This window comes from Heterodontus francisci, chromosome 6 (assembly GCF_036365525.1).
Source record: "Heterodontus francisci isolate sHetFra1 chromosome 6, sHetFra1.hap1, whole genome shotgun sequence".
Classification (NCBI taxonomy): Eukaryota; Metazoa; Chordata; class Chondrichthyes; order Heterodontiformes; family Heterodontidae; genus Heterodontus; species Heterodontus francisci.
The window spans coordinates 58,555,121-58,579,422 of record NC_090376.1 but is presented as its reverse complement, the minus strand read 5'-3'; the positions used below and the strand labels follow the sequence as shown (position 1 = coordinate 58,579,422).

Genomic DNA, 24,302 nt, shown 5'->3' with positions numbered 1-24,302 from the left:
TTTGCAACATGAACTGATTATCTAATATGCTGTCACAATTTGAAACCTGGTTGCCAGTAATGGTGCTGCAAAATGCAGCAGCGAAATTGACAAAAAAAAGTGTCAGATGCCTCTTTGTGCGGTAAAGATAAATGCACACATGTTTGTAAAATGGAATTCAGATTAAAGAATGCATTCTTAGCACCCCTTGGACAGAATTTTCAATTCCTGTCGAGGTGGGAGCCGAGGTAGGAAGGCCCACAAATTGGTGTTGGAGAGTGGCGTGTCGGGTTGCTGGTATGTTCCTGCCTCCGGGCTATTTTTGTTCTGGGATGAGTGGGCGAGTAGTTTATTAGAACAATTAAATGGCCTATTAAGGCCACTCAGCTGAAGCCGACTGGAATTTTCACCGAGGCTGAAACACGGCCAAGGGTTGGAGGTGGCCTTCCGGCGGCAGACCGGGGTGGGTAGGAAGTTTTTGCCAGTCCTCCAATCCACTCCCCCAAACATCTGCCATGACCCTTGGGACGGCCCGGCAGCTGTGGCCTTTTTAAAATGAATTTCAGAGCAGCTTCCATCTTGAAGCGCCCTTTCTCTCCCTTACCTGCATCCCCTCGGATGGTGGGGCTGCCGATGTGTCATTGCTGGATGGTCCCCATTGGACCCACCAGCCTCGGGAGCACACCCTCTGCCCTTAATCAATAGAGACAACGCCTTCAGGGGAGGAGGTAAAATTGGTAAAAATATAAAATATCTTCTGTTTTCAGTTTCACTGAATATCCATTTATGAAATATGGCTCGAGATACTGGTTATGAACTGTGTTATGAAAAGTAGAGTTTTCGCAAACTGTCCTGTCAATATACCTTCAAATTCATCCTTAACTGGAACACATTCATTCACATCAACTTCCAACAAAAGCATATGTTGCAGATATAATAAAAGCAAAATACTGCGGATGCTGGGAATCTGAAATAAAAACAAGAAATGCTGGAACCACTCAGCAGGTCCGGCAGCATCTGTGGAAAGAGAAGCAGAGTTAACGTTTCAGGCCAGTGAAGAAGGGTCAGTGACCCGAAACGTTAACTCTGCTTCTCTTTCCACAGATGCTGCCAGACCTGCTGAGTGGTTCCAGCATTTCTTGTTTTTATTTCATATGTTGCAGATGTTCCTTAAAACTTATCTCTTTGACCAAGCTTATGGTCATCTGCCCTAGTATTTCCTTAAGGGGTTTGGTTTTGTTTGACGCTCCTGTGAAGCGCCTTAAAATGTTTTGCTACATGAGCGATAAATGCAAGTTGTTGTAAGGTGAGAAAACACACAAACATGTTTAAAAACAATGTAAATACACTGCTGAGAAGCATCTTGGGTCCATAATATTCACATGATTTACTGGTACTTATGACAAAAAGAAATTCCAAGGGGTACCTGCTTGGGATGCATTAGCCATTGTCTGGGGCAGGAATTCCTGTTTGTCAACTTAAACAACCAAATAAGGAATTTAAAGCTGATCTAGTGGTATTTAGGATGCTGTCTCTGTCCTTTCATCAACTCTATAAAATAGCGTTAGGAGTTCTCAGCCACAACACTGGAGTGGACATTTAGATAAATCTAATTAGATCTGAATTGGTCCAATAGAGGTCTCGTATCTGACATCTTGCTGAAGTATCAATGATCATTTCTTTCAGTGCAAGAATCCAATTAGCCTCTGATACAGTTGAAAGAGATCTACGCATCTTGATTTGTATTTGCCAATGTTTCAGAATCTGTTCCAGTCGGAAACTTGCATCTGGGTATTAGCAAAGCTATACAACGCAAGCGTGCAAGTTTAGATAGTTATTTATTCTTCTGTGCATGTTAATGAATAAAGACCTGACAACACATTGGTTGATTGAGATACAAAGATGCAGAACCCAACAGGCAAACATGAATATAGTGACAGGCAGTGCTGTGGTCGCGTTCTGCCATCGAGCAGATCTACTCTTTTTTTTCTTCACGCAGTAGAGATGAGCATGACTAAGGAAGAGAGTATATGAGGTGGATTCCTCTTACCTTCCTCGGGTCGGAAGAGGAATTGAACCCGAGCTGTTGACGTTATTTTGAACTACAGACTAGCCAGCTAGGCAACCGAGCTACACAATCCTCCACAGTAATCAGCATATGCGCATAAAACAATTGAAAATGGAAATTACTTAAGCAAGATAGACATAATTACATTTAAGAAAACATGCAGCTGTTTAGCCTGCGCCCTCTAACCCAAAGTTGTCCAATTGAAATTGCTGATAAGCCACAAGTGTGGCAAAGCAAAATAATTTTAGCCATATGCACTAATTTTAGGAAAAAATCCCCTGCATATGCTCACACACTGCAGGTAAATGTACTTCTGTTATTTACTTAACAATATCTACCATCATTTGGTAGCTAAGCAAAGCACTCGCGCTTTTCTTCTTGCTATACCATTTTATCAATAAATGCACAAAAATATTAAAGCACATACTTATGCACCGTACTGAGATAACATGGTGTCTATTGCTCATTTATTTACCAATCAGCAATGCAATTAATCACATCTGGATTCCCAATTAGCCACATGTGGATAGTGTCCAATTTATCGGACAACACTGCATTCACCTTCCAACTTTAAACTTCTGTGAAGCCCTTTCCCTCCACGTCACCATCAATGGAAGAGTCTTCAGATGTGCCAATTGGCCTCTTTGGAATTCACTCCCTAAATTTCTCTGTCTTGCTACTTCTCTATCCACCTCCAAAGTATTTCAAAAAGTCTTTCTTGTAGTCCTTGCAATTTCCTTACTACTGTTCAACATGTCCTCTATGAAGAGCTTTGGAAGCAATATAAATGTGAGTTGTTCTCATCGAAACAGTAACTTTGTCACCATGTAAACCGACAGAAACCTAAAATATCTATTGATGATATGAGAAAGCAGGTGTACAAAATAAAACATACGATGTGTGTCCAAAATTATGACTTGCTTTCAGACCATTTGGGGACATAACATTTGCAGTCTTAAGGAATAGCTCCATCATGTAACTTTGCACACACAAATGCATCAGGACAAATAGAATGTACAAAGAGATGAAAATAGACAGCAAGTGCTACCAAAACACATAAATCCAATTAGAAAGTCAAGAGAAACTTCTTCGCCCAGAGAGTGGTTAGAAAGTGGAACTTAATACCACAAGAAGCAGTTAAAGCAAATAACTTTCTATTTGTTCATGGAATGTGGGCATTGCTGGTAAGGTCAGCAATTATTGCCTATCCCTAATTGCTGCAGAGAAGGTGAGCTGGCTTCACACCACAGTTTGTGTGACTTAGGAACACCCGCTGTGCCGTTAATTAGGGAGTTCCAGGATTTTGACCCAGTGATGATGAAGGAACAGAGATTATAGTTCCAAGTCAGGATGATGTGTGAGTTGAAGGGGAACTTGCAGGTGTTGATGTTCCCATGTGCCTGCTGCCATTGTTCTTCCAAACTGTGAAGGTTGCGGGTTTGGAAGGTGCTGTCAAAGAAACCTTGGTGAGTTGCTGTAGTGCATCTTGTAGATGGTATAAACTGTAGTCACAGGGAGGGAGATAAAGGTAGTAGATGGGGTGCCAATCAAGTTGGTTACTTGGTCTTGGATCGTGTCGAGCTTCTTGAGTGTTGTTGGAGCTGCACTCATCCAGGCAAGTGGGGAGTATTGCATTGCACTCCTAACTTGTAGATGATGGAAAGGCTTCGGGGAGTGAGGAGGTGAGTTATTTGCTGCAGGATTCCCAACCTCTGAGCTGCTCTCATAGACACAGTACCTGTGTGGCTGGTCCAGTTAAGTTTCTGGTCAATGGAGACTCCCAGGATGTTGATGGTGGGAGATTCAGTGATTGCATTCCTGTGGAATGTCAAAGGAGGTAGTTACACACTCTCTTTTTGGAGATGGTCATTACTATGCACTTAAGTGGCATGAATCTTACTTGCAGTTAACAGCCCAAGCTTAAATGTTGTCCAGGTCTTGCATAGGCTGCTTCATTATCTGAGGAGTAACAAATGGAATTGAATTGTATTTAAGGGGAAGCTAGATAAGTGCATGAGACATAAAGGAATAGAAGAGTACACTGACAGGGCTAGATGTGGTGGTTTGGGAGGAGGCTGATGTGGAACATAAACATCAGAAAAGACCAGTTTGGCCAAATAGCCTGTTTCTGTGCTGTTAATTCTATGTATATAAACTACTTAGTACATGTATCTATGTACATGACAGAAAGAAAATAACAGATACTTGTAGTTTAAAGAATTATTTTACCAATGTGTCTGTTTTTAGCTTTGTCCTTTGTGATATCTGGAAGCACTCAAGTGAGTTCCATTAAGTGGCTGCTGCATTTTTCAAAAATATTGCAAAGCTAATGTAAACCAGCTGACAATGCAATGAACATAGCACTTGTCCCTTAAGCCAAAGCTGACCAGAATCCTAAAATAAATCAATTGTTTGTTGGCTAGAGGACACCAGCATTCATGTGATTGAAACTACTGGAATGACAAGCACTTCCACAACTTGGGTGTACCAACTACTGTTCAAATAAAGAATGAAGAACCATTTTGCAGTATTCTACCAGCAACATACATTAAACAAAATCCCCTGGTTTTGTGGTCTAACATTTAGTGTTCAGGAATCTCTGTTCTGAATAACAATTGAGTTCCTTCATCACATTGTAGCCCAGGAGTTCCATTTATTCTGATTCTGCTGCTCAATGCTTTAACCATCATATGCATTTTAGTGGCCAACAGAGTCCGCAGGATACTTGGGGTCACTGCAATGGGGAGAATTCCCGAGATCTAGAGATGGAGTGCTGAAGGAAATTATTTTCAGTTGATCCATGAGAAGTGTATATCCCTAATTTCCATGTTGTATAAACACTGACTTAATACATCTTTTCAGCACATCTGCCACTGAATATAATCTGAAAGCCATACTGAATTATAAGTACATATGCAACCTGTTGGATTCTTTCTTATTTTTAATTTATTACAAGTATTTTATTACCTTTTAATGTCATTGACACTCCAATGGCTTTGCCCATAATATTTTCAAAACATCTAACACCAGAAGTATGCAATAATTTCAGGTTTCCATTTTGATTTGATGAGGCTTAAATGCTTCTAATTAGTCTGAATTTTTTATGACCCTTCAGTTGAATATGAGAATATTACAATGACTTTTTCTGTTTGCCACAGTTGTTCATCCCTGAACAATGGCTTCATGCTTCATCCCTAAGCTCTAGAAGATAGATTGCTACTGTTACAGTTGGTTGTATACAAAACACTGCATTTTGAATTGATACATGGCAGCATTTGGTAAACTCTGTACCACAGCTAATTGTACATATAGCACACTGGTGTTGGAACTGATGGTTCTTCCCACCAACCAATTGTGACACTTTATTTAATGACAGATATAACAGTAAGCCCTCATTGCAACATGCAACTTTAAAGCCACTCAAAATTGCCTTTGTGAATAAAGCTGGCACAAACGGAATGCAGAAATAGAAAATGTAATCTCAATATTGTCCTCTGGAGCCAATGGTTGTATGCTGGATTGTGGAGCCATGCTTTGATGGGCATCCATCTCAAAGATTTGAGGTCTGACCGATTAATTCAGGGCATTGCCATTTGAATGGGAATAGCATTTCTTTGAAAGCTGTAGAGGAGAAGAAGCTAAGAAAGAGTTGGTCTGCTATTTGAAATTTGAGACTTAAAATATTAAGCGGAGCAATCAGTATATCTGAATGCAAGTTCAGTTACAAGCATGCGGTGTTGCTATTTACTTTTGGACTGTTGGCTTTTCACCTTTCAGTTCATTGCACTGTCGTATACCTTTCTGCAGAAGGGTTGTTGTAGATAACAGAACTCCACATCTATATCATGAAATTGTATTCAGTTATTTTTTGCGTTCTGCATGAAATTTTGAAGCCTTCAATTTTTACCTTCGCTTCCAATCTTGTACAGTTTTATGAGAAAGGTAGAACTACAACTCAAACAATACCACCCTGCAATCCTTTATCTTACCCGGCCTTCCTTGAAGCTTTCAAACAGATCATGATTGCAGCTTGTGTCCATAATGCATCAGGACAACAAAGGAGAAAACTGTGCTTGTGTCCTAAAATGTAAATAGCAAAACCACTCTGTGGATAAAGATTAGCTGCAGAATTCACACTCTAATGGGATTCATTCTGAAGGTATTTGCTTTTTGGTAGCAGAGATCGATAACGGGAAATCAAGCGATTGCACGCTTGCAGCACTGCACTCTACTTTTGGGAGCTGAATTCAGAAATTGAGGTTAAAGAGTTCACTACTGTGAATATACAATATTCACACATCCGCTTCACTAACAAGCAAATATTTTCAAAACATACCATATTATGAGTTTTTGCCCTTTCAAGAGTGAAAACGTAACCGTGAAGCCCCAACACCTTTAATAACCAATTGCCTGGACTTCATTTTTTTGGTCTGTTGAAATCGTCCGGTATTTTAGGAATTAAACACAGGAAACTCGGGCTAATCCCACGTTATTATAAAGATCACTGCCTAAAGGAGAATATTATGCTCAGGGGTGGCATTGCATGTGATTATGAAGTCTACACTGTTTAAACACAAAGGCTGAGGAAATAGTTACTACCAATCAAGTTTGATTAGAACTTGTCATAATTTTTTTAACAGCCAGAATATAGATTATTAGTATATTCACATGTTTTGCTGGAGAATTTATGAACGGGAAAACAGCTTTAAACCTTTGTTACCGTGTTTTGTAATTTCAGTCAAACTTATGATTGTTTATGTTCCCGCGACACATCAATACTATCCAGAGTGTATTTAAAGAGGCTAACATTGTTCTCATTGAGATAACGAGGAACCTTTTTCTTACTCATATTTTCAGTGACAAATTAGATGTGAAGTTAAAGCATTTAACTTTATTTTTCTCCATTTGCTAATTTTACTGTTAAAAAAATGAGTAGAAACCCAGGAGTACCATTTTATTCTCAGGTATACTGTCTCCTTAAAATTAGAAAATAGAGAAAGTATAGCCTTTCAGAGTTAAATATTTGAAAATCTAGTAACAAGAAGTTATAAAAGTAAATGAGGTAGGAGTGGTTTCTGCAATCCAAGTGACCCAAATTGGACTTTTGTGTTAATTGGTAAACACCTGAAGCTTGGACCTCCTGAAGATAATGGATTTTTTTCCCCATAATCCACTAATTAAAATAAATCAACAGGAGTCTTTATATCTTTGAATGTTAGTATTATTCAAATACTGAAAAAGGGACAAATATCGGACAAGATGTTATTCTGCCCTTGGAGATAGGCATGGAGATGGGATGGGGGATGGGGGGTGGGGGGGAGCAAACAAAATGGCAAAGGGTGCTGTTCCCAATGTTGCCCAGGACCCCTGCCATTTTGTCTGGGCTGGGGAAGGCCAAGAACGGTCTTCCCACCCCAGGCCAATTGAGGCCCTTAAGTGGCCAGTAATTGGCCACCTCCACTCCAATTTTATTGAAGGCAGAGGGACTCATCACCACGTGGTGACACTGCCAGATGAGATGTGGTGGCCTGCTAGCTGGGGAGGGGAGGGGATCCCTCTTTTGGGGGCAATCCAGAGCCCCTGGAGGGCCCCCCAGCAGCGCTGGCTCCCCCCGGGAAGACATGCCCCACCCCCACCCCATGGTCGCAACCTGCCTGAATGGCCCCAGCAACCCTGTCTCCACTTACCTGTCCTGGAGTGGTCTCCTTCTTTGATACTGCAGGGCCTCCTGCAGTACTGGTAGTGGCCACCACTCCCAGTGGTGCTGCCAGTACTGCAGAGCTGCCGGCCACCCTTGACAGCAGGCAGTTAATTGGCTGCCCATCATTAAATAGCAACAGGGATCTCCCCACCTTCCAGCCTCCCGCCGGGAATCTCGTTGCCAGAATAAAATACAGCCCATTAACTTAAGTCACTGAATAACTACATTCTATCGTCAGGTCACTGAGATCAATCCTGATTCTGGCCTAATTCCCATGCACATTTGTTTAAGGGGCCTGGTTTGCTGTATCATAAGCAGCAATGACACGTGTGCATTGTGTGTGTGAGTGTGACTGTATGCATGTTTCAGTGTGTATACACATACCAGGAATTCTCTACTTCTAAAATTGGTCAGGATCTATTTTTCTGGTTTATTGGGCTAGGGTCAACAGCTGTAGAAAATCATGAATCGTGATGTCAAAGTCATATGGAACATAGACACAAGAATTTATAGATAAAGAAGAACAAGATTCTGTCTAGTTCACCTTCTACCATCTAGGTAGTCATATGATGCCAAGATAATGGAGTTGTTCAGTAATCACAGAAATCTATCTCTATCAATTACTCTACAACAGACCCAGTGATGATCTGAGGAAAACCCCATGAGGATAGATTTGGAACCATATGCCCAAAGTCACTTTTCTCTTCCCCCTCCCCCAAGCATTATACACTGACCACGTGTTATGTCTCAAATATGCTCAGATATTATTGTTATAAACGTTGTAATGATGCTATTCAACAGCTGATAACTGATTTATGTTTAATGTATTTTTTTCTGTTTCGTTTCACTGTAAAGGTGTAAAGTGGGCACAATAATACATTTAGCAATAGGGTGGCCCGCGTCTGTTCTGTGTATGTGTTAAGGCTACAGCTAAATTTGTCAGGTTTTTTTTTTGGCATCCCTGGCGGCTGCCTAAAACAGGCGTTGGGCCTCTTGCATATTTTTTGAGGCACTTATCAGCTATTTTGGGACCCTTTTGCCAAATTGGTCTGCCTTGAGCAAGTGTGTTCACAGTGCTCCACAGCATTCCTGAAGACTGTTACTGGCCCATGATCATGCCCCCTTTTCCATTGCCCATCTTGCAATGCAAAGCAAGTGGCTCAAGATTCATCGTGCTGAAAATGGAGACACGACAGCGTCGGCAACTCGCACAAATTATTGAAATGGTGGCTGAGGCCCAATTCAAGGCTGGCCTGGAGCTTCTTGGCTAGGGTGCACGTTCTTTATGCATTCTTGGTGATGGACCTGAAAATGGACCCTAAACAAATTCTACCCCAAAAGTTTACAATTTAAAACTTAAAACTATAAACATTTATCACTATACCAAGTTTCTCCGATGCATAAATGAATTGTATCAGATCATTGAACCATTTAATTTTCAATTAAATCATGCTTCAAAACAATCAATGTTGATTACATTATGGACAAAATAAGCAATAGCAAACAATCTTTGAACTGTACTGGAAGCAGGTCTCAAGGGTGTCTCCAAATGCTTTTCTGGCGTGCAGGGCACCTTCCTCCCTTTCCCCTTGGCATACATGATACAATTACACAGCATAGAATCTGTTGAGAATGTAACAACTCTTTGAACCAATGACATTATTAAAGAAAATAAAATGATATTTAGTGTTTATTGTGTAAGATTAGCTGCTTTTACTTTCCATAAATAGTTAAATGTATTCTTGGATTTGAAAAATAAAGCATCAGTATAATTTTAAGATTCAACCATGCTGTCAGTATGTTAATACGTCTGATCTGGGGAATCAAGCATTCTTTGCATTGTGGACTCGTAGCTGTGTTGACGTGAATGAGACTATGTGACTAAATGCAATTGATCTGTGCTCATATGGAATACACACTAAAACTAGCAAATCTGCAAGCTTATAGTCTGTTAGGGTCAATGGTCACACAGTAGAATTGCACGATAAAAACAGAAAATGCTGGAAATACTCAGGTCAGGTTGCATCTGTGGAGAGAGAAACAGAGTTAATGTTTCAGTTCTGTGATCTTTCATCAGAACTGGGAAAGGTAGAGATGTAACAGGTTTTAAACAAGTGAAATCGGGGAAGGTGGGAAGAAGTACAAAAGGGAAGGTCTGTGATAGGGTGGAAGACAGGAGGGATTAAATGACAAAAGCGTTAGTGGTGCAGGGCCAAAGGGAGAGGTCATAGAAACATAGAAAATAGGAGCAGGAGTCGGCCATTCGGCCCTTTGGGCCTGCTCCGCCATTCAAAAAAGATCATAGCTGATCATCTAATTCAGTACCCTGTTCTCGCTGTCTCCCCATGATCTCTTTGGCATTAAGAAATATAGCTATCTCCTTCTTGAATATATTTAATGGGACAAGTAAAGAAATAAAAGATGTGTCTAGAGGAGGTGTGAATGGCAGAATGATGAACAGCTGCCAAGCAAAAGGAAAGAAAGAGAAAAACCAAAACCAGCAAGGAAAAGGGAAACAAATAAAATTGTTGAACTCAGCATTGAGACCAGAAGGTTGTAAAGTGCCTAATTGAAAGATGAGGTGCTGTTCCTCGAGCTTGCGTTAAGCTTCATTGGAATGCTGCAAGAGGCTGAGGACAAAGAGGTCTCTGGGAGTCAGGGGGCTTATCATGAATATTCATTGATAGCCCTTCCCCAGAACCTTCATTGCTTTTGCATGATGCTGTGTTGGTCACCAATGTGCTTGTCCAAATCAGTATATAGCATTTTAATTTATTTCTGTATTCACCTGAATGAAGCTGCTTCACTCGTCATACCGTGGAGTGAATAGATTATTCAGGAGGTAGGGTTTATTTTCATTGTTAATCCTGCAGTGTCATGTGCAAGATTTTAAATAAACGATAGTAACAGTTTTCTACAGATGTTGTTTGGGAAAATGTTCATGAAACATGTCGTTGATTCCACTCCCGGTTTTCTTTTCACTAAAGGTCAGATATGAATAATGAACGTGAAGGTCTCATTAGACACAGCAAAAAAAAAAGGTTTTACAATCTATCATTTGCTGAGGAGTGTATGAATAAAACATTTCAGGGCTGACAGGAGCACAGGTAGTTTAACTATTCAAACAGATGAATGACAGACTGATGGGACGATAAAGCCTCTCAAGGTGGAACTGATGTTTCAGGCAAAAACTACCTCCAGTTATTTGTATTTATCTATGAAAAGAAGAGGCAAATGGGGCCTAGAAATTGGATCGCATTGCACCTGTTTTTCATGTAGGAAACAGGCGACTAAGGGTCCAATGTGACAAGCAGTACGTGTGTGTTCATCCCATGCCAGAAGTGCAGCATCTGCCATATTGAATTTGCCTTTTCCGTGGACGTCCAGGGCACACACTGGAACTACTCAGGAACCACATTATTAAAGGCAATTAGAGATGGGCAATAAATGCTGGCCTATAATGCTGCCCGTCTAAGAGCGAAGTCCAAAGTACGGAAAGTCCTCATCAGGGAACTCCTCTTTGCTGACGATGCTGCTTTAACATCTCACACTGAAGAGTGCCTGCAGAGTCTCATCGACAGGTTTGCGGCTGCCTGCAATGAATTTGGCCTAACCATCAGCCTCAAGAAAACGAACATCATGGGGCAGGATGTCAGAAATGCTCCATGTATCAATATTGGCGACCACGCTCTGGAAGTGGTTCAAGAGTTCACCTACCTAGGCTCAACTATCACCAGTAACCTGTCTCTAGATGCAGAAATCAACAAGCGCATGGGTAAGGCTTCCACAGCTATATCCAGACTGGCCAACAGAGCGTGGGAAAATGGCGCACTGACACGGAACACAAAAGTCCGAGTGTATCAAGCCTGTGTCCTCAGTACCTTGCTCTATGGCAGCGAGGCCTGGACAATGTATGCCAGCCAAGAGCGATGTCTCAATTCATTCCATCTTTGCTGCCTCCGGAGAATACTTGGCATCAGGTGGCAGGACCGTATCTCCAACACAGAAGTCCTCGAGGCGGCCAACATCCCCAGCTTGTACACACTACTGAGTCAGCGGCGCTTGAGATGGCTTGGCCATGTGAGCCGCATGGAAGATGGCAGGATCCCCAAAGACACATTGTACAGCGAGCTCGCCACTGGTATCAGACCCACCAGCCGTCCATGTCTCCGCTATAAAGACGTCTGCAAACGCGACATGAAATCCTGTGGCATTGATCACAAGTCGTGGGAGTCAGTTGCCAGCGTTCGCCAGAGCTGGCGGGCAGCCATAAAGACAGGGCTAAAATGTGGCGAGTCGAAGAGACTTAGTAGTTGGCAGGAAAAAAGACAGAGGCGCAAGGGGAGAGCCAACTGTGCAACAGCCCCGACAAACAAATTTCTCTGCAGCACCTGTGGAAGAGCCTGTCACTCTAGAATTGGCCTTTATAGCCACTCCAGGCGCTGCTTCACAAACCACTGACCACCTCCAGGCGCGTATCCATTGTCTCTCGAGATAAGGAGGCCCAAAAGAAAGAACAATGAATGTAGAAGTGTGAAGGAAGTGGGTGAGGGGAGTGTTGTGAGTTGTGGAATTGCAAATCACGCAGTTGTGAGAAGAGAATAGTTGAAGTGAAAGGCAGGATTCTTACTTTGACAATTCTGGTGAGATCATTATAAACATTTTTTGCACCTGTTGCATTAATCTCTTTGCACAGTCCTTCCCATTGTCTTTTGTGTTAGCTGGAGAATTTTCTACTCAGTGGGAGGAACAGAAACTTCTTCCTACTGCTGACAACTTGGAACAGGGCTTTATCGGAGGTCCTGGGTGCCCACTCTAGAGCTCTTGCATCTATTTTAGATGAGGTGAGGTGAGAGTGACTGCCCTTGACATCAAGGAGCCCCAGCAAAACTGGAGCAATGAGAATTGGGGGGAAAACTCTGTGCTGGTTGGAGTCATACCTAGCACAAAGGAAGATGGTTGTGGTTGTTGAAGGTCAAACATCTCAGTCCCAGGACATCACTGCAGGAGCTCCTCAGGGTCGTGTCCTAGGTGCAACCATCTTCAGCTTCTTCATCAGTGACCTTCTCTCCATCATAAGGTCAGAACTGGGGATGTTTGCTGATGATTACACAATGTTTAGCACCATTCACGACTCCTCAGATAACGAAGCAGCCCATGTCCATATGCAGCAAGACCTGGACAACATCCAGGCTTGGGCTGATAAGTGGAAAGTAACATTCATGTCACACAAGTACCAGGCAATGACTATCTCAAGCAAGAGAGAATCTAACCATCTCCCTTTGATGTTCAACGGGAATTCTGCAGCGAGTAACGCACCTCCTGACTCCCCAATGCCTGTCCACCATCTACAAGGCACAGGTTAGGAGTGTGATGGAATACTCTCCAGTTGCCTGAATGGGTGTAACTCCAATAACACTCAAGAAGCTTGACACCATCCAGGACAAAACAGCCTTCTTGATTGGCACCCCATCCACCATCTTCAACAAAGAACAAAGAACAAAGAAAATTACAGCACAGGAACAGGCCCTTCGGCCCTCCAAGCCTGCGCCGATCCAGATCCTCTATCTAAACATGTCGCCTATTTTCTAAGGGTCTGTATCTCTTTGCTTCCTGCCCATTCATGTATCTGTCTAGATACATCTTAAAAGACGCTATTGTGCCCGCGTCTACCACCTCCGCTGGCAACGCGTTCCAGGCACCCACCACCCTCTGCGTAAAGAACTTTCCACGCATATCCCCCCTAAACTCTTCCCCTCTCACTTTGAACTCGTGACCCCTAGTAATTGAATCCCCCACTCTGGGAAAAAGCTTCTTGCTATCCACCCTGTCTATACCTCTCATGATTTTGTACACCTCAATCAGGTCCCCCCTCAACCTCCGTCTTTCTAATGAAAATAATCCTAATCTACTCAACCTCTCTTCATATCTAGCACCCTCCATACCAGGCAACATCCTGGTGAACCTCCTCTGCGCCCTCTCCAAAGCATCTACATCCTTTTGGTGATGTGGCGACCAGAACTGCACGCAGTATTCCAAATGTGGCCGAACCAAAGTCTTATACAACTGTAACATGACCTGCCAAGCCTTGTACTCAATACCCCGTCCAATGAAGGAAAGCATGCCGTATGCCTTCTTGACCACTCTATTGACCTGCGTTGCCACCTTCAGGGAACAATGGACCTGAACACCCAAATCTCTCTGTACATCAATTTTCCCCAGGACTTTTCCATTTACTGTATAGTTCACTCTTGAATTGGATCTTCCAAAATGCATCGCCTCGCATTTGCCCTGATTGAACTCCAGCTGCCATTTCTCTGCCCAACTCTCCAATCTATCTATATTCTGCTGTATTCTCTGACAGTCCCCTTCACTATCTGCTACTCCACCAATCTTAGTGTCGTCTGCAAACTTGCTAATCAGACCACCTATACTTTCCTCCAAATCATTTATGTATATCACAAACAACAGTGGTCCCAGCACGGATCCCTGTGGAACACCACTGGTCACACGTCTCCATTTTGAGAAACTCCCTTCCACTGCTACTCTCTGTCTCCTGTTGCCCAGCCAGTTCTTTATCCATCTAGCTAGTACACCCTGGACCCCATGCGGCTTCACTTTCTCCATCAGCCTACCATGGGGAACCTTATCAAACGCCTTACTGAAGTCCATGTATATGACATCTACAGCCCTTCCCTCATCAATCAACTTTGTCACTTCCTCAAAGAATTCTATTAAGTTGGTAAGACATGACCTTCCCTGCACAAAACCATGTTGCCTATCACTGATGAGCCCATTTTCTTCCAAATGGGAATAGATCCTATCCCTCAGTATCTTCTCCAGCAGCTTCCCTACCACTGACGTCAGGCTCACTGGTCTATAATTACCAGGATTATCCCTGCTACCCTTCTTAAACAAGGGGACAACATTAGCAATTCTCCAGTCCTCCGGGACCTCACCCGTGTTTAAGGATGTTGCAAAGATATCTGTTAAGGCCCCAACTATTTCCTCTCTCGCTTCCCACAGTAACCTGGGATAGATCCCATCCGGACCTGGGGACTTGTCCACCTTAATGCCTTTTAGAATACCCAACACTTCCTCCCTCCTTATGCCGACTTGACCTAGAGTAATCAAACATCTGTCCCTAACCTTAACATCCGTCATGTCCCTCTCTTCGGTGAATACCGATGCAAAGTACTCATTTAGAATCTCATCCATTTTCTCTGACTCCACGCATAACTTTCCTCCTTTGTCCTTGAGTGGGCCAATCCTTTCTCTAGTTACCCTCTTGCTCCTTATATATGAATAAAAGGCTTTGGGATTTTCCTTAACCCTGTTTGCTAACGATATTTCATGACCCCTTTTAGCCCTCTTAATTCCTCGTTTCAGATTGGTCCTACATTCCCGATATTCTTTCAAAGCTTCGTCTTTCTTCAGCCTCCTGGACCTTATGTATGCTTCCTTTTTCCTCTTAGCTAGTCTCACAATTTCACCTGTCATCCATGGTTCCCTAATCTTGCCATTTCTATCCCTCATTTTCACAGGAACATGTCTCTCCTGCACGCTAATCAACCTCTCTTTAAAAGCCTCCCACATATCAAATGTGGATTTACCTTCAAACAGCTGCTCCCAATCTACATTCCCCAGCTCCTGCCGAATTTTGGTAGAGTTGGCCTTCCCCCAATTTAGCACTCTTCCTTTAGGACCACTCTCGTCTTTGTCCATGAGTATTCTAAAACTTACGGAATTGTGATCACTATTCCCAACATTCACTCCCTTCACTGCTGACGCACAGTGGCAGCGCCACTTTAATAAAATAAAGTCACTTGAAGTTTTTCAACCACATAAGTAATTTTTTTATGTTTTCAATTAATTAGAAAAGCAAATAAATTGGAACTGTAAAGAAACAGAATATAGGTGGACTTCCTTTTAGATCAAGCTATGGGATGTTTTCAGTAATGAATGAGTGGTTGCCTATTTTATAGGCATTCGTTTGATGTGAATTATGCACACTATTTTGTGAATAGGGCTCTAATTGGCTAATTTAAAATCGACTAAATAAATGTTGAATTTAATCTGGTGCCAGGATACAGAAGGGGGACTTTTGCACTTTTTAAAAAATAAAATGATAAATGTTACCATTAGGTTTTCAGACTAACCAGCAATTTAGATTATGGATAGGCCTTAAAACAAGATCTAGCTCCCTGGGACCATCTGTAAAATTCACAATTGAGGCATGGCTTGAGTTGGCCTGAGGACCTTTTCCTTTCTCTGCGTCAGAGATGCTGGTGTGAAACCAGGAAGAATGCAGGCAGCAATGTGAAATACACCAAATAATCCTGCTCAGAATTTAATAATAGCTTTGGGTCTGAAGGCTCGTGTTTATCTCTACTTTTAGTTGATCAGTGTCTATTTCAAACTGCTGCTTTGCTTTGTGTCAAAATGCACAGAGGCAACCAGAGAACTAAGCTACACATTTGTCATGTTGAGATCAAAATCTGTACAATGATTGGATGTTGCAATTCTGTAATATTACAGCATGCTTGCTGAGAATTTAGCAATTAGTTTTTTTTTATTATAATCCACAAACTCCTAGGTAAACAATCTGGCTGGTGCGACAAATTATCATGATGGATTTAAGGTCTGTTTATATAAATCTGATGTAAAATCATTCTTGTGAAATCTACCATGCCATTAGGATTTTTAAAAATGCCTTTCTGTGGCTGGGAAACTGGGTGCTGCATTAGTTAGATGCTGGTCTTATATCAATGGACCTGGGCTTGAATCTAACTGTAACTGATGGGATGAAAATCCCCTGTGTGTTGATTATTCAGGTCCAACATGAAATGAGTGTTTGTTTTTTTTTATTCATTCATGGGATGTGGGCATCGCTGGCCAGGCCAGCATTTATTGCCCATCTCTAATTGCCCTTGAGAAGGTGGTGGTGAGCTGCCTTCTTGAACCGCTGCAGTCCATGTGGGGTAGGTACACCCACAGTGCTGTTAGGAAGGGAGTTCCAGGATTTTGACCCAGCGACAGTGAAGGAATGGCGATATAGTTCCAAATCAGGATGGTGTGTGACTTGGAAGGGACCTTGCAGGTGGTGCTGTTCCCATGTATTTGCTGCCCTTGTCCATCTGGTTGGTAGAGGTCGCAGGCTTGGAAGGTGCTGTCTAAGGAGCCTTGGTGCATTGCTGCAGTGCATCTTGTAGATGGTACACACTGCTGCCACTGTGCGTCGGTGGTGAAGGGAGTGAATGTTTGTAGATTGGGTGCCAATCAAGTGGGCTGCTTTATCCTGGATGATGTCGAGCTTCTCGAGTGTTGTTGGAGCTGCACCCATCCAGGCAAGTGGAGAGTATTCCATCACGCTCCTGACTTGTGCCTTGTAGATGGTGGACAGGCTTTGGGGAGTCAGTGTGAACAGTTTCCAGTGGATGGACAAAACTGCATCTCATTGGTACTAAATTGGTTGTCTCTCTGAGGCCACAAGGATGGTTGGTATGAGAAATAAAAACTGTCACACAAGGGTGCTTTTCTGAGGCTGGACTTAAGACATGTTGGAGGAAATATGACTTTGTGTGATAGTGTAAAATTGGTGACAGAGTATCGGCAGCCCACTATTATCTCTCCCAATGTTTGTTTTCATTGGAGAGAAGTAAAGCGGGCTGTCAATTCACTACCGCCCATTTTATACTATTGCACAAAGTGAAATGGCCACCATTGACGCACACTAGAAAGAGCTCTCCCCTGCAGTTGCTTGTGTTAAATCTGATCTGGAGTGCTTGATACTCACAATTGCTAAACAAACAGAAATAGTCTTTTCAATAATGGGACTTTATGGCTTTAATAAATGCAAAGATGCCTATAGAAGAGGCTTTGCAGGCTCATTGAATGTTTTGGTACCTAGTGAATAAAACAGTGAAAACAATCAGTGAAGGTAATAAAACTACAGCTGTATATGTACCTACACTGTTATTATTAGTTAAATAACTACGTAACCTCACATTACTCACCAACTAAACAATAATAGGAAAATATTTTTTTTAAACTGTCAATTGTCAATGCAAAAAAAAACAAAATAGATTCAGAAATACACTCTTCAAATAACACCTGCTATTTTCACCCACCTTCTGTCTTTACAAATGCTTCTCTTCACTTCCTAAAATGCGACTTTATGTTTATTAAAATAGAGGATGACTGACATGTTTAAAGCTGATGATATATCCACATTAAGTTTCTTCCCTGTTTTGAGAATATTGAATTCTGTTGCTGTTAATCCTTCAATACCCCAATCAAGAACAGAGTTGTGACAACACAAAATCAGTCTGGAAAAGTCTATATAATAGCTGTCAACAGCATACAGTCTAAATACCAACAAGGATAGGATACTTGTAAATTTTAATCTAAAATACATTTATAGGAATGTTAGTTTATGCAATGTCCAGTGTGGTGCTGAGCCACACAGGCCAGGAAGGCCTTGGCTAATTTCAAATGAAGTGGCAGTACTCAAAGTCCCAGCTGTAGAGGGGGATAATAAACAACAGAAGTTCCCACTTTTGATTATTATCCAATGACCACTGGTAAAAAGTTGGCATGCTGACATTGGATGAGAACAATATTGGCCGTGCCCCATGCAGTAGAAAGCCTGTTGACGCCAACTCCATGCTTGGATTTGGTGCTGATGGGCTGCTGACACCCATTGGACTAAACCCCAGCAAAGTCACCAGCTTCAGGCAAGGAGAGGAGAGGAGCAACTTGTAGGGAAAAAATTTTGAATTTTGACATTTTTGTTCTGTATTATGTTTGAGAATAAAATGTACACCCTTAAATATTGGTCCTCAGCATAGGGAAAAGCCTTAAAATGATGGATGTGTTTCATTGCAAAAGATCCCTTATCCTTAAATAAAAGCAAATGACAATGAAAGAACAAACCATTTGTTATTAGCTTTATTAATATATTCATTAGGCATGTGCAGACCAATTGTAAATAATATTGTATAAAGACAGCAGCGCAAGGAGAGAGCCAACTGTGTAACACCCCCAACAACCAATTTTATCTGCAGCACCTGTGGAAGAGTCTCTCACTCTACAATTGGCCTTTATAGCCACTCCAGGTGCTGCTTCACAAACCACTGACCACCTCCAGGCGCTTACCCATTGTCTCTCGAAACAAGGAGGCCAAAGAGAGAGAGAAGAGAGAGTAGACTAATTAAAGGGTGTGTAATTTTGCCACTAAACAGTACCTAGAAAATGCTGATGTGAATAAATATAATTATAATCATGATTTATTATTCTTTTTGCAGTCTGTTCTCAGTACTCCAGGGGAGTGTTTGCCATCTTTGGCATGTACGACAAGAGGTCTGTGCATACGTTGACATCGTTCTGCGGAGCACTGCACATATCTTTGATCACACCGAGCTTCCCGACGGAGGGCGAGAGCCAGTTTGTGCTCCAGCTACGGCCATCTTTGAGAGGGGCATTGCTCAGCCTGCTTGATCACTATGAGTGGACTAAATTTGTCTTCTTGTATGACACTGACAGAGGTGAGTTGGCCCTTCAGAATTCCTGAAAATTTATCTTCACTCAGCTTTGAACCTGTCAGTCTTTGAAGCATTCAGTTAATGCTGCAGTCAAAAAAGAAAGTGTAACATTTTGGGTATAAGGGTGTTAACTTTTGCGCCATAGAATGTGTTGGGAGTTTTTTTTTTCAATATTTTCAGTGTTTTTTTTATTGGATCTGGGTTTTGATCTATATACTTGCTACAAGTAAAATATCATTTGAAGAAAACAGTTCGTATTACAGTAAGTGTTGCCAAGTATAAAAGCAGACGGGACAGGATTGGGGAGGCAAAGGGTGGCATGCAGACTTGAATTTTGAAATTTGCTTTGTTGTTGATAAAAATTCCCTGATAACTAAGCAAGCCCTGATAATTAACATCTTTACATCATAAAACAATGCTAAACAATTTGTTTACATTTTTAGACATTTCCAGTTCAAAGCTGGCCAGTAATAAGTCTACTTTTCTGTTGAAGAAGTTACAGTATCTTTTGTGCTGGAGGGGAGTCAGAAAAGTTGAGATTTTGCATATTTGTCCTCTTCAGTTCTTCTTTGGAATTTTTTTTTCTGATTCCGTGTACTTTTTTTAAGTAACATGAATGGTTTACCTATCATTTTATGGAAATTGTTCAAAGTGTTCTGACTATGTGAGTTTCTTTGCCCTAAGATGACATGATATTTATCCAGGTCACAGATCTCGTGAAGAGCTTGGTTTGGATTTGTGTGGTAGTTAATCAGTAAAACGATTAATCCAAATGCTAGATCCTGATGCAAATTGCAGAATAACAGTGCCACCTGCTGGCCTTAAGTCAGCCAAATGCGATGAAAATAGACAACAGTGCACAGAGTAGGTTTTGTAACACAAGAGTCATAGAACATAGAAAAATACAGCACAGTCATGGAGTTATGCAGCACAGAAGCAGGCCCTTTGGCCCATCAGGTCTGTGCCGGCCATCAGCACCTATCTATTCGAATCCCATTTTCCAGCACTTGGCCCGTAGTCTTGTATGCTAGACCAAAAATGAACTTTTGAGTTCATTGAAAATTGAAAAATTGAACAAAATCTTTTCCCCTCTCCACGCGACAAATCAATACTGATTATTTCCAAGCAGTCAGCAAAAACAGTGTTTTGGAGAATTTTTTTTTTGGAACTCCTAGATTAACCAAAACAAATAAAGATTTTTTTTTACTGAATATAGGAAATTGACCTGAAATTGGCATGCAGATTATTCCAGAAGGAATAAAGGCTATCCTAATAAAGGAAACTGGTAGCAATAATGTGTCTTTTGTTTCCTGGTGCATGTAATATCCTGAGTGAAACTGTTGAACAAATATGATACTCCTGTGTGTGTTACCAACCATTGGTGGTTTAATTCCTGTTCTATGTTCAATGTAGCATCAACCCCATTGGTTTTGACATCAGAGTAATCATTGATTCATTCAACTGTTCACACTGGTGTCTAATGCACCAGATTAGGCATTGGCTCTTGGGCTACTGCAATTGATTTCTTGATTCTCTGCAATGTTATGCAGTGTCAATGTGAATGGGAATGTATCACAAAAGGGCAATTTAATATCAGTTTGACCTGAAGCTACATACAACCCATCTTTGAACTGGACTAATCAATTACCTGTGTAAAACATGCAAATTACAATTTTAGTAAAAGATTGTCCATGTTTGGCAGTTATTACCTTGAATTCTTGACAGTTAAATGGTGTCCCCTTCTTTTGAAGGGCAGGTGAAATATGCAAAATATTAAACCTGATCAGACAGTGATTTTGAATCGTTCCTCTTTATTTCTGTGTTTTTTATCCTGTTTTTTTAGCAGTAAGAATAACTTCATGCTTTGTGCCTCCACTATTTCCTTTGTATTAATCATTGATAATGCCTTTGCATCTGTAACAGTAGATCGTTCTTGCAAGGAATCAGCTGCGTTTCAGAACACAGCAGTTCATGTGATCATTGTTTGGCTGCGTTATTATTGCAGCAGCGTTGAGCATTTCCAGAATATTCATATATAGACGCAGAAACATGAAGCGAAAATAACATGTTTATGGGTGTTTAATAGGTGTGGCTGGGGGAGGGCAGTGGGCCCAGGTAAAATACACTAAACTAACTGTTAGCTTTTAGATAGGGCTAAAATGAACTGATTTAAAGAGCCAGGGGAGTTTAAACAGTTTAAGAGGGTAGATTGGGGGAGAAAACATTAGGAATGGGAGCAGATGGCCATGGATAGAGTTGAACAGCAAGGGAGCTTCCTAGGGACTTACAGCCCAGGAGCCATCTTGAAACCATCTTGAGCACAGCTGTTGATACTTTAATCTCCGATCCTGCTGTCTTCACCGTCCGGAGTGTCTGCAGCCACGGCGTGCGGAAAGTCCATTGAGGTGAAGAAGGAGCAGTGGGACCCTAGAGAAGTCTTGAGAAAAGGTGCCCCGATCACCCAAAAAATCCACGAACGGCCCCCCGGCCACAACTTCAAAGCGCCCACGGGAGATGGCTCGGAGAGCATCTGCAGCGCACTGTCGGCAATGCTGCATGCCTTTATTTAAACCACTGCAAAAAAAAATCCCTTAGCGAATGTAATCACCTCTGTAAGTCTGCCAAAAGATGCTTCACCTCCCGAAGGACGTGGATGAGCTTTCCATACGTCGATGGTGGGCACTGAGGAAATGGCTTATTACCTGCACCAGCTTTCACCCCCCCGCCCCACTTTACCCCCCCCCTTTCCCCCCTTCCACCCCCCTTCCCCTTCCATGCTCCACCCTCTCAGCTCACCCCCTCACAACCCCGTCCCAGCCCGCCCCCCCTCGCTCCATCTTCACCCCGCACCCCCTTCCCCTGCACCCCCCCCAACCCCCTTACAGCCCCCTTCCCAGCTCCCCCTCGCACCCCCCTCCCTCTACCCCTCCCCCTCGCATCCCCTCCTCCCACCGGCACCATCCTACACCTGTGTAGGGGCCCCAACAGCCCCACTGCCTTGTGGGCATCTCTGGAGAGATCAAGGCTAAGGGAGTAAACCCTAACAGATAATCCGGAGCGGAACCCCGTAGGCAGTCATGTGTCACCTTTGGCATGTTTCCAGCAGTTCCTGCAGCCGTACTGGTGCCAAACGTTGGGCCCTGCACTCCTTTGGACCCCACCAGAAAGGCCGAGAGGGGGGTTTTGACGACTGGGCAACTCTCAACTTCCATAAATTTGCCCAGGCATGTGCCATGGAGAGGTCACTCCATAGTTGCCTCACAGCGACTGACACAACACGGAAGGCAGCAGTTACGGGTTATAAGTCCAGATAAATTGGCGTAGAAACTGGGTGCCACAGGTTGCCTTTGTCGGTGGGAGAGGTCATTGCACCTCACTGGACAGCTACCGCCCGCCTCAAACCGGGCAGCCCCCGGTCAATAAGGTTCTGTCCCGCCACAGTCTACCTGCTTCAATGGATGCTCGGAGCTCAGGGTCATTGCCCGAAAGGTGGACTGATACACCGCACCAAACAACATGAAAAAAGGAAAGGAGGTACCAGCCCTTCGCTTTGCAAGCTGGAACGTCAGAACTATGTGTCCTGGCCTGTCGGAAGACCTTACACAAATCAACAATTCTCGGAAGACAGCCATCATTAACAACGAGCTCAGTAGACTCAATGTAGACATTGCAGCACTTCAGGAGACTCACCTCCCCGCGAGTGGCTCTCTAGCAGAGCAAGACTACACCTTCTTCTGGCAGGGCAGGGATCCTGAAGAACCAAGACAGCATGGAGTGGGCTTCGCCATCAGAAACTCCTTGCTCAGCATGATAGAGCCTCCCTCAAATGGCTCGGAACGCATACTGTCCATCCGACTGCTCACCACCTCTGGTCCAGTACACCTACTCAGCATCTATGCTCCAACACTCTGCTCCCCACCTGAAACTAAAGACCAGTTCTACGAGCAACTCCATAACATCATTAGCAGCATCACCAACACCGAACACTTATTCCTGCTGGGGGACTTTAATGCCAGGGTTGGGGCCGACCATGACTCATGGCCCTCCTGCCTTGGGCGCTATGGCGTTGGAAGGATGAATGAGAACGGGCAGAGACTGCTTGAGTTGTGTACCTATCATAACCTCTGCATCACCAACTCGTTCTTTCACACTAAACCCTGTCACCAGGTTTCATGGAGACATCCAAGATCGCGTCGTTGGCACCAGCTAGACCTCATTGTCACAAGGCGAGCCGCCTTAAACAGTGTTCAAATCACACGCAGCTTCCACAGTGCGGACTGCGACACCGACCACTCCCTGGTGTGCAGCAAAGTTAGACTCAGACCAAAGAAGTTGCATCATTCCAAGCAGAAGGGCCACTCGCGCATCAACACGAGCAGAATTTCTCACCCACAGCTGTTACAAAAATTTCTAAATTCACTTGTAACAGCCCTTCAAAACACTCCCGCAGGGGATGCTGAGACCAAGTGGGCCCACATCAGAGACAGCATCTATGAGTCAGCTTTGACCACCTACGGCAAAAGTGCGAAGAGAAATGTAGACTGGTTTCAATCTCATAATGAAGAGCTGGAACCTGTCATAGCTGCTAAGTGCATTGCACTGTTGAACTACAAGAAAGCCCCCAGCGATTTAACATCCGCAGCACTTAAAGCAGCCAGAAGCACTGCACAAAGAACAACCAGGCGTTGCGCAAACGACTACTGGCAACACCTATGCAGTCATATTCAGCTGGCCTCAGACACTGGAAACATCAGAGGAATGTATGATGGCATGAAGAGAGCTCTTGGGCCAACCATCAAGAAGATCGCCCCCCTCAAATCTAAATCAGGGGACATAATCACTGACCAACACAAACAAATGGACCGCTGCGTTGAGCACTACCTAGAACTGTACTCCAGGGAGAATGCTGTCACTGAGACTGCCCTCAATGCAGCTCAGCCGCTACCAGTCATGGATGAGCTTGACATGCAGCCAACCAAATCGGAACTCAGTGATGCCATTGATTCTCTAG

General features: G+C 42.9%; 1 protein-coding gene across 3 annotated transcripts in view; it reads left to right on the top strand.

Annotated features, from left to right (window-relative positions):
- LOC137370971 (glutamate receptor 4) overlaps positions 1-24,302 on the top strand; it is a 271,296-nt gene that overhangs the window by 4,718 nt on the left and 242,276 nt on the right. For all 3 annotated transcript variants that reach the window (XM_068032865.1, XM_068032864.1, XM_068032863.1), the window contains exon 3: positions 19,055-19,294. In XM_068032865.1, coding sequence (XP_067888966.1) covers positions 19,055-19,294 — 240 coding nt within the window. The remainder of the gene's footprint in view (positions 1-19,054; positions 19,295-24,302) is intronic.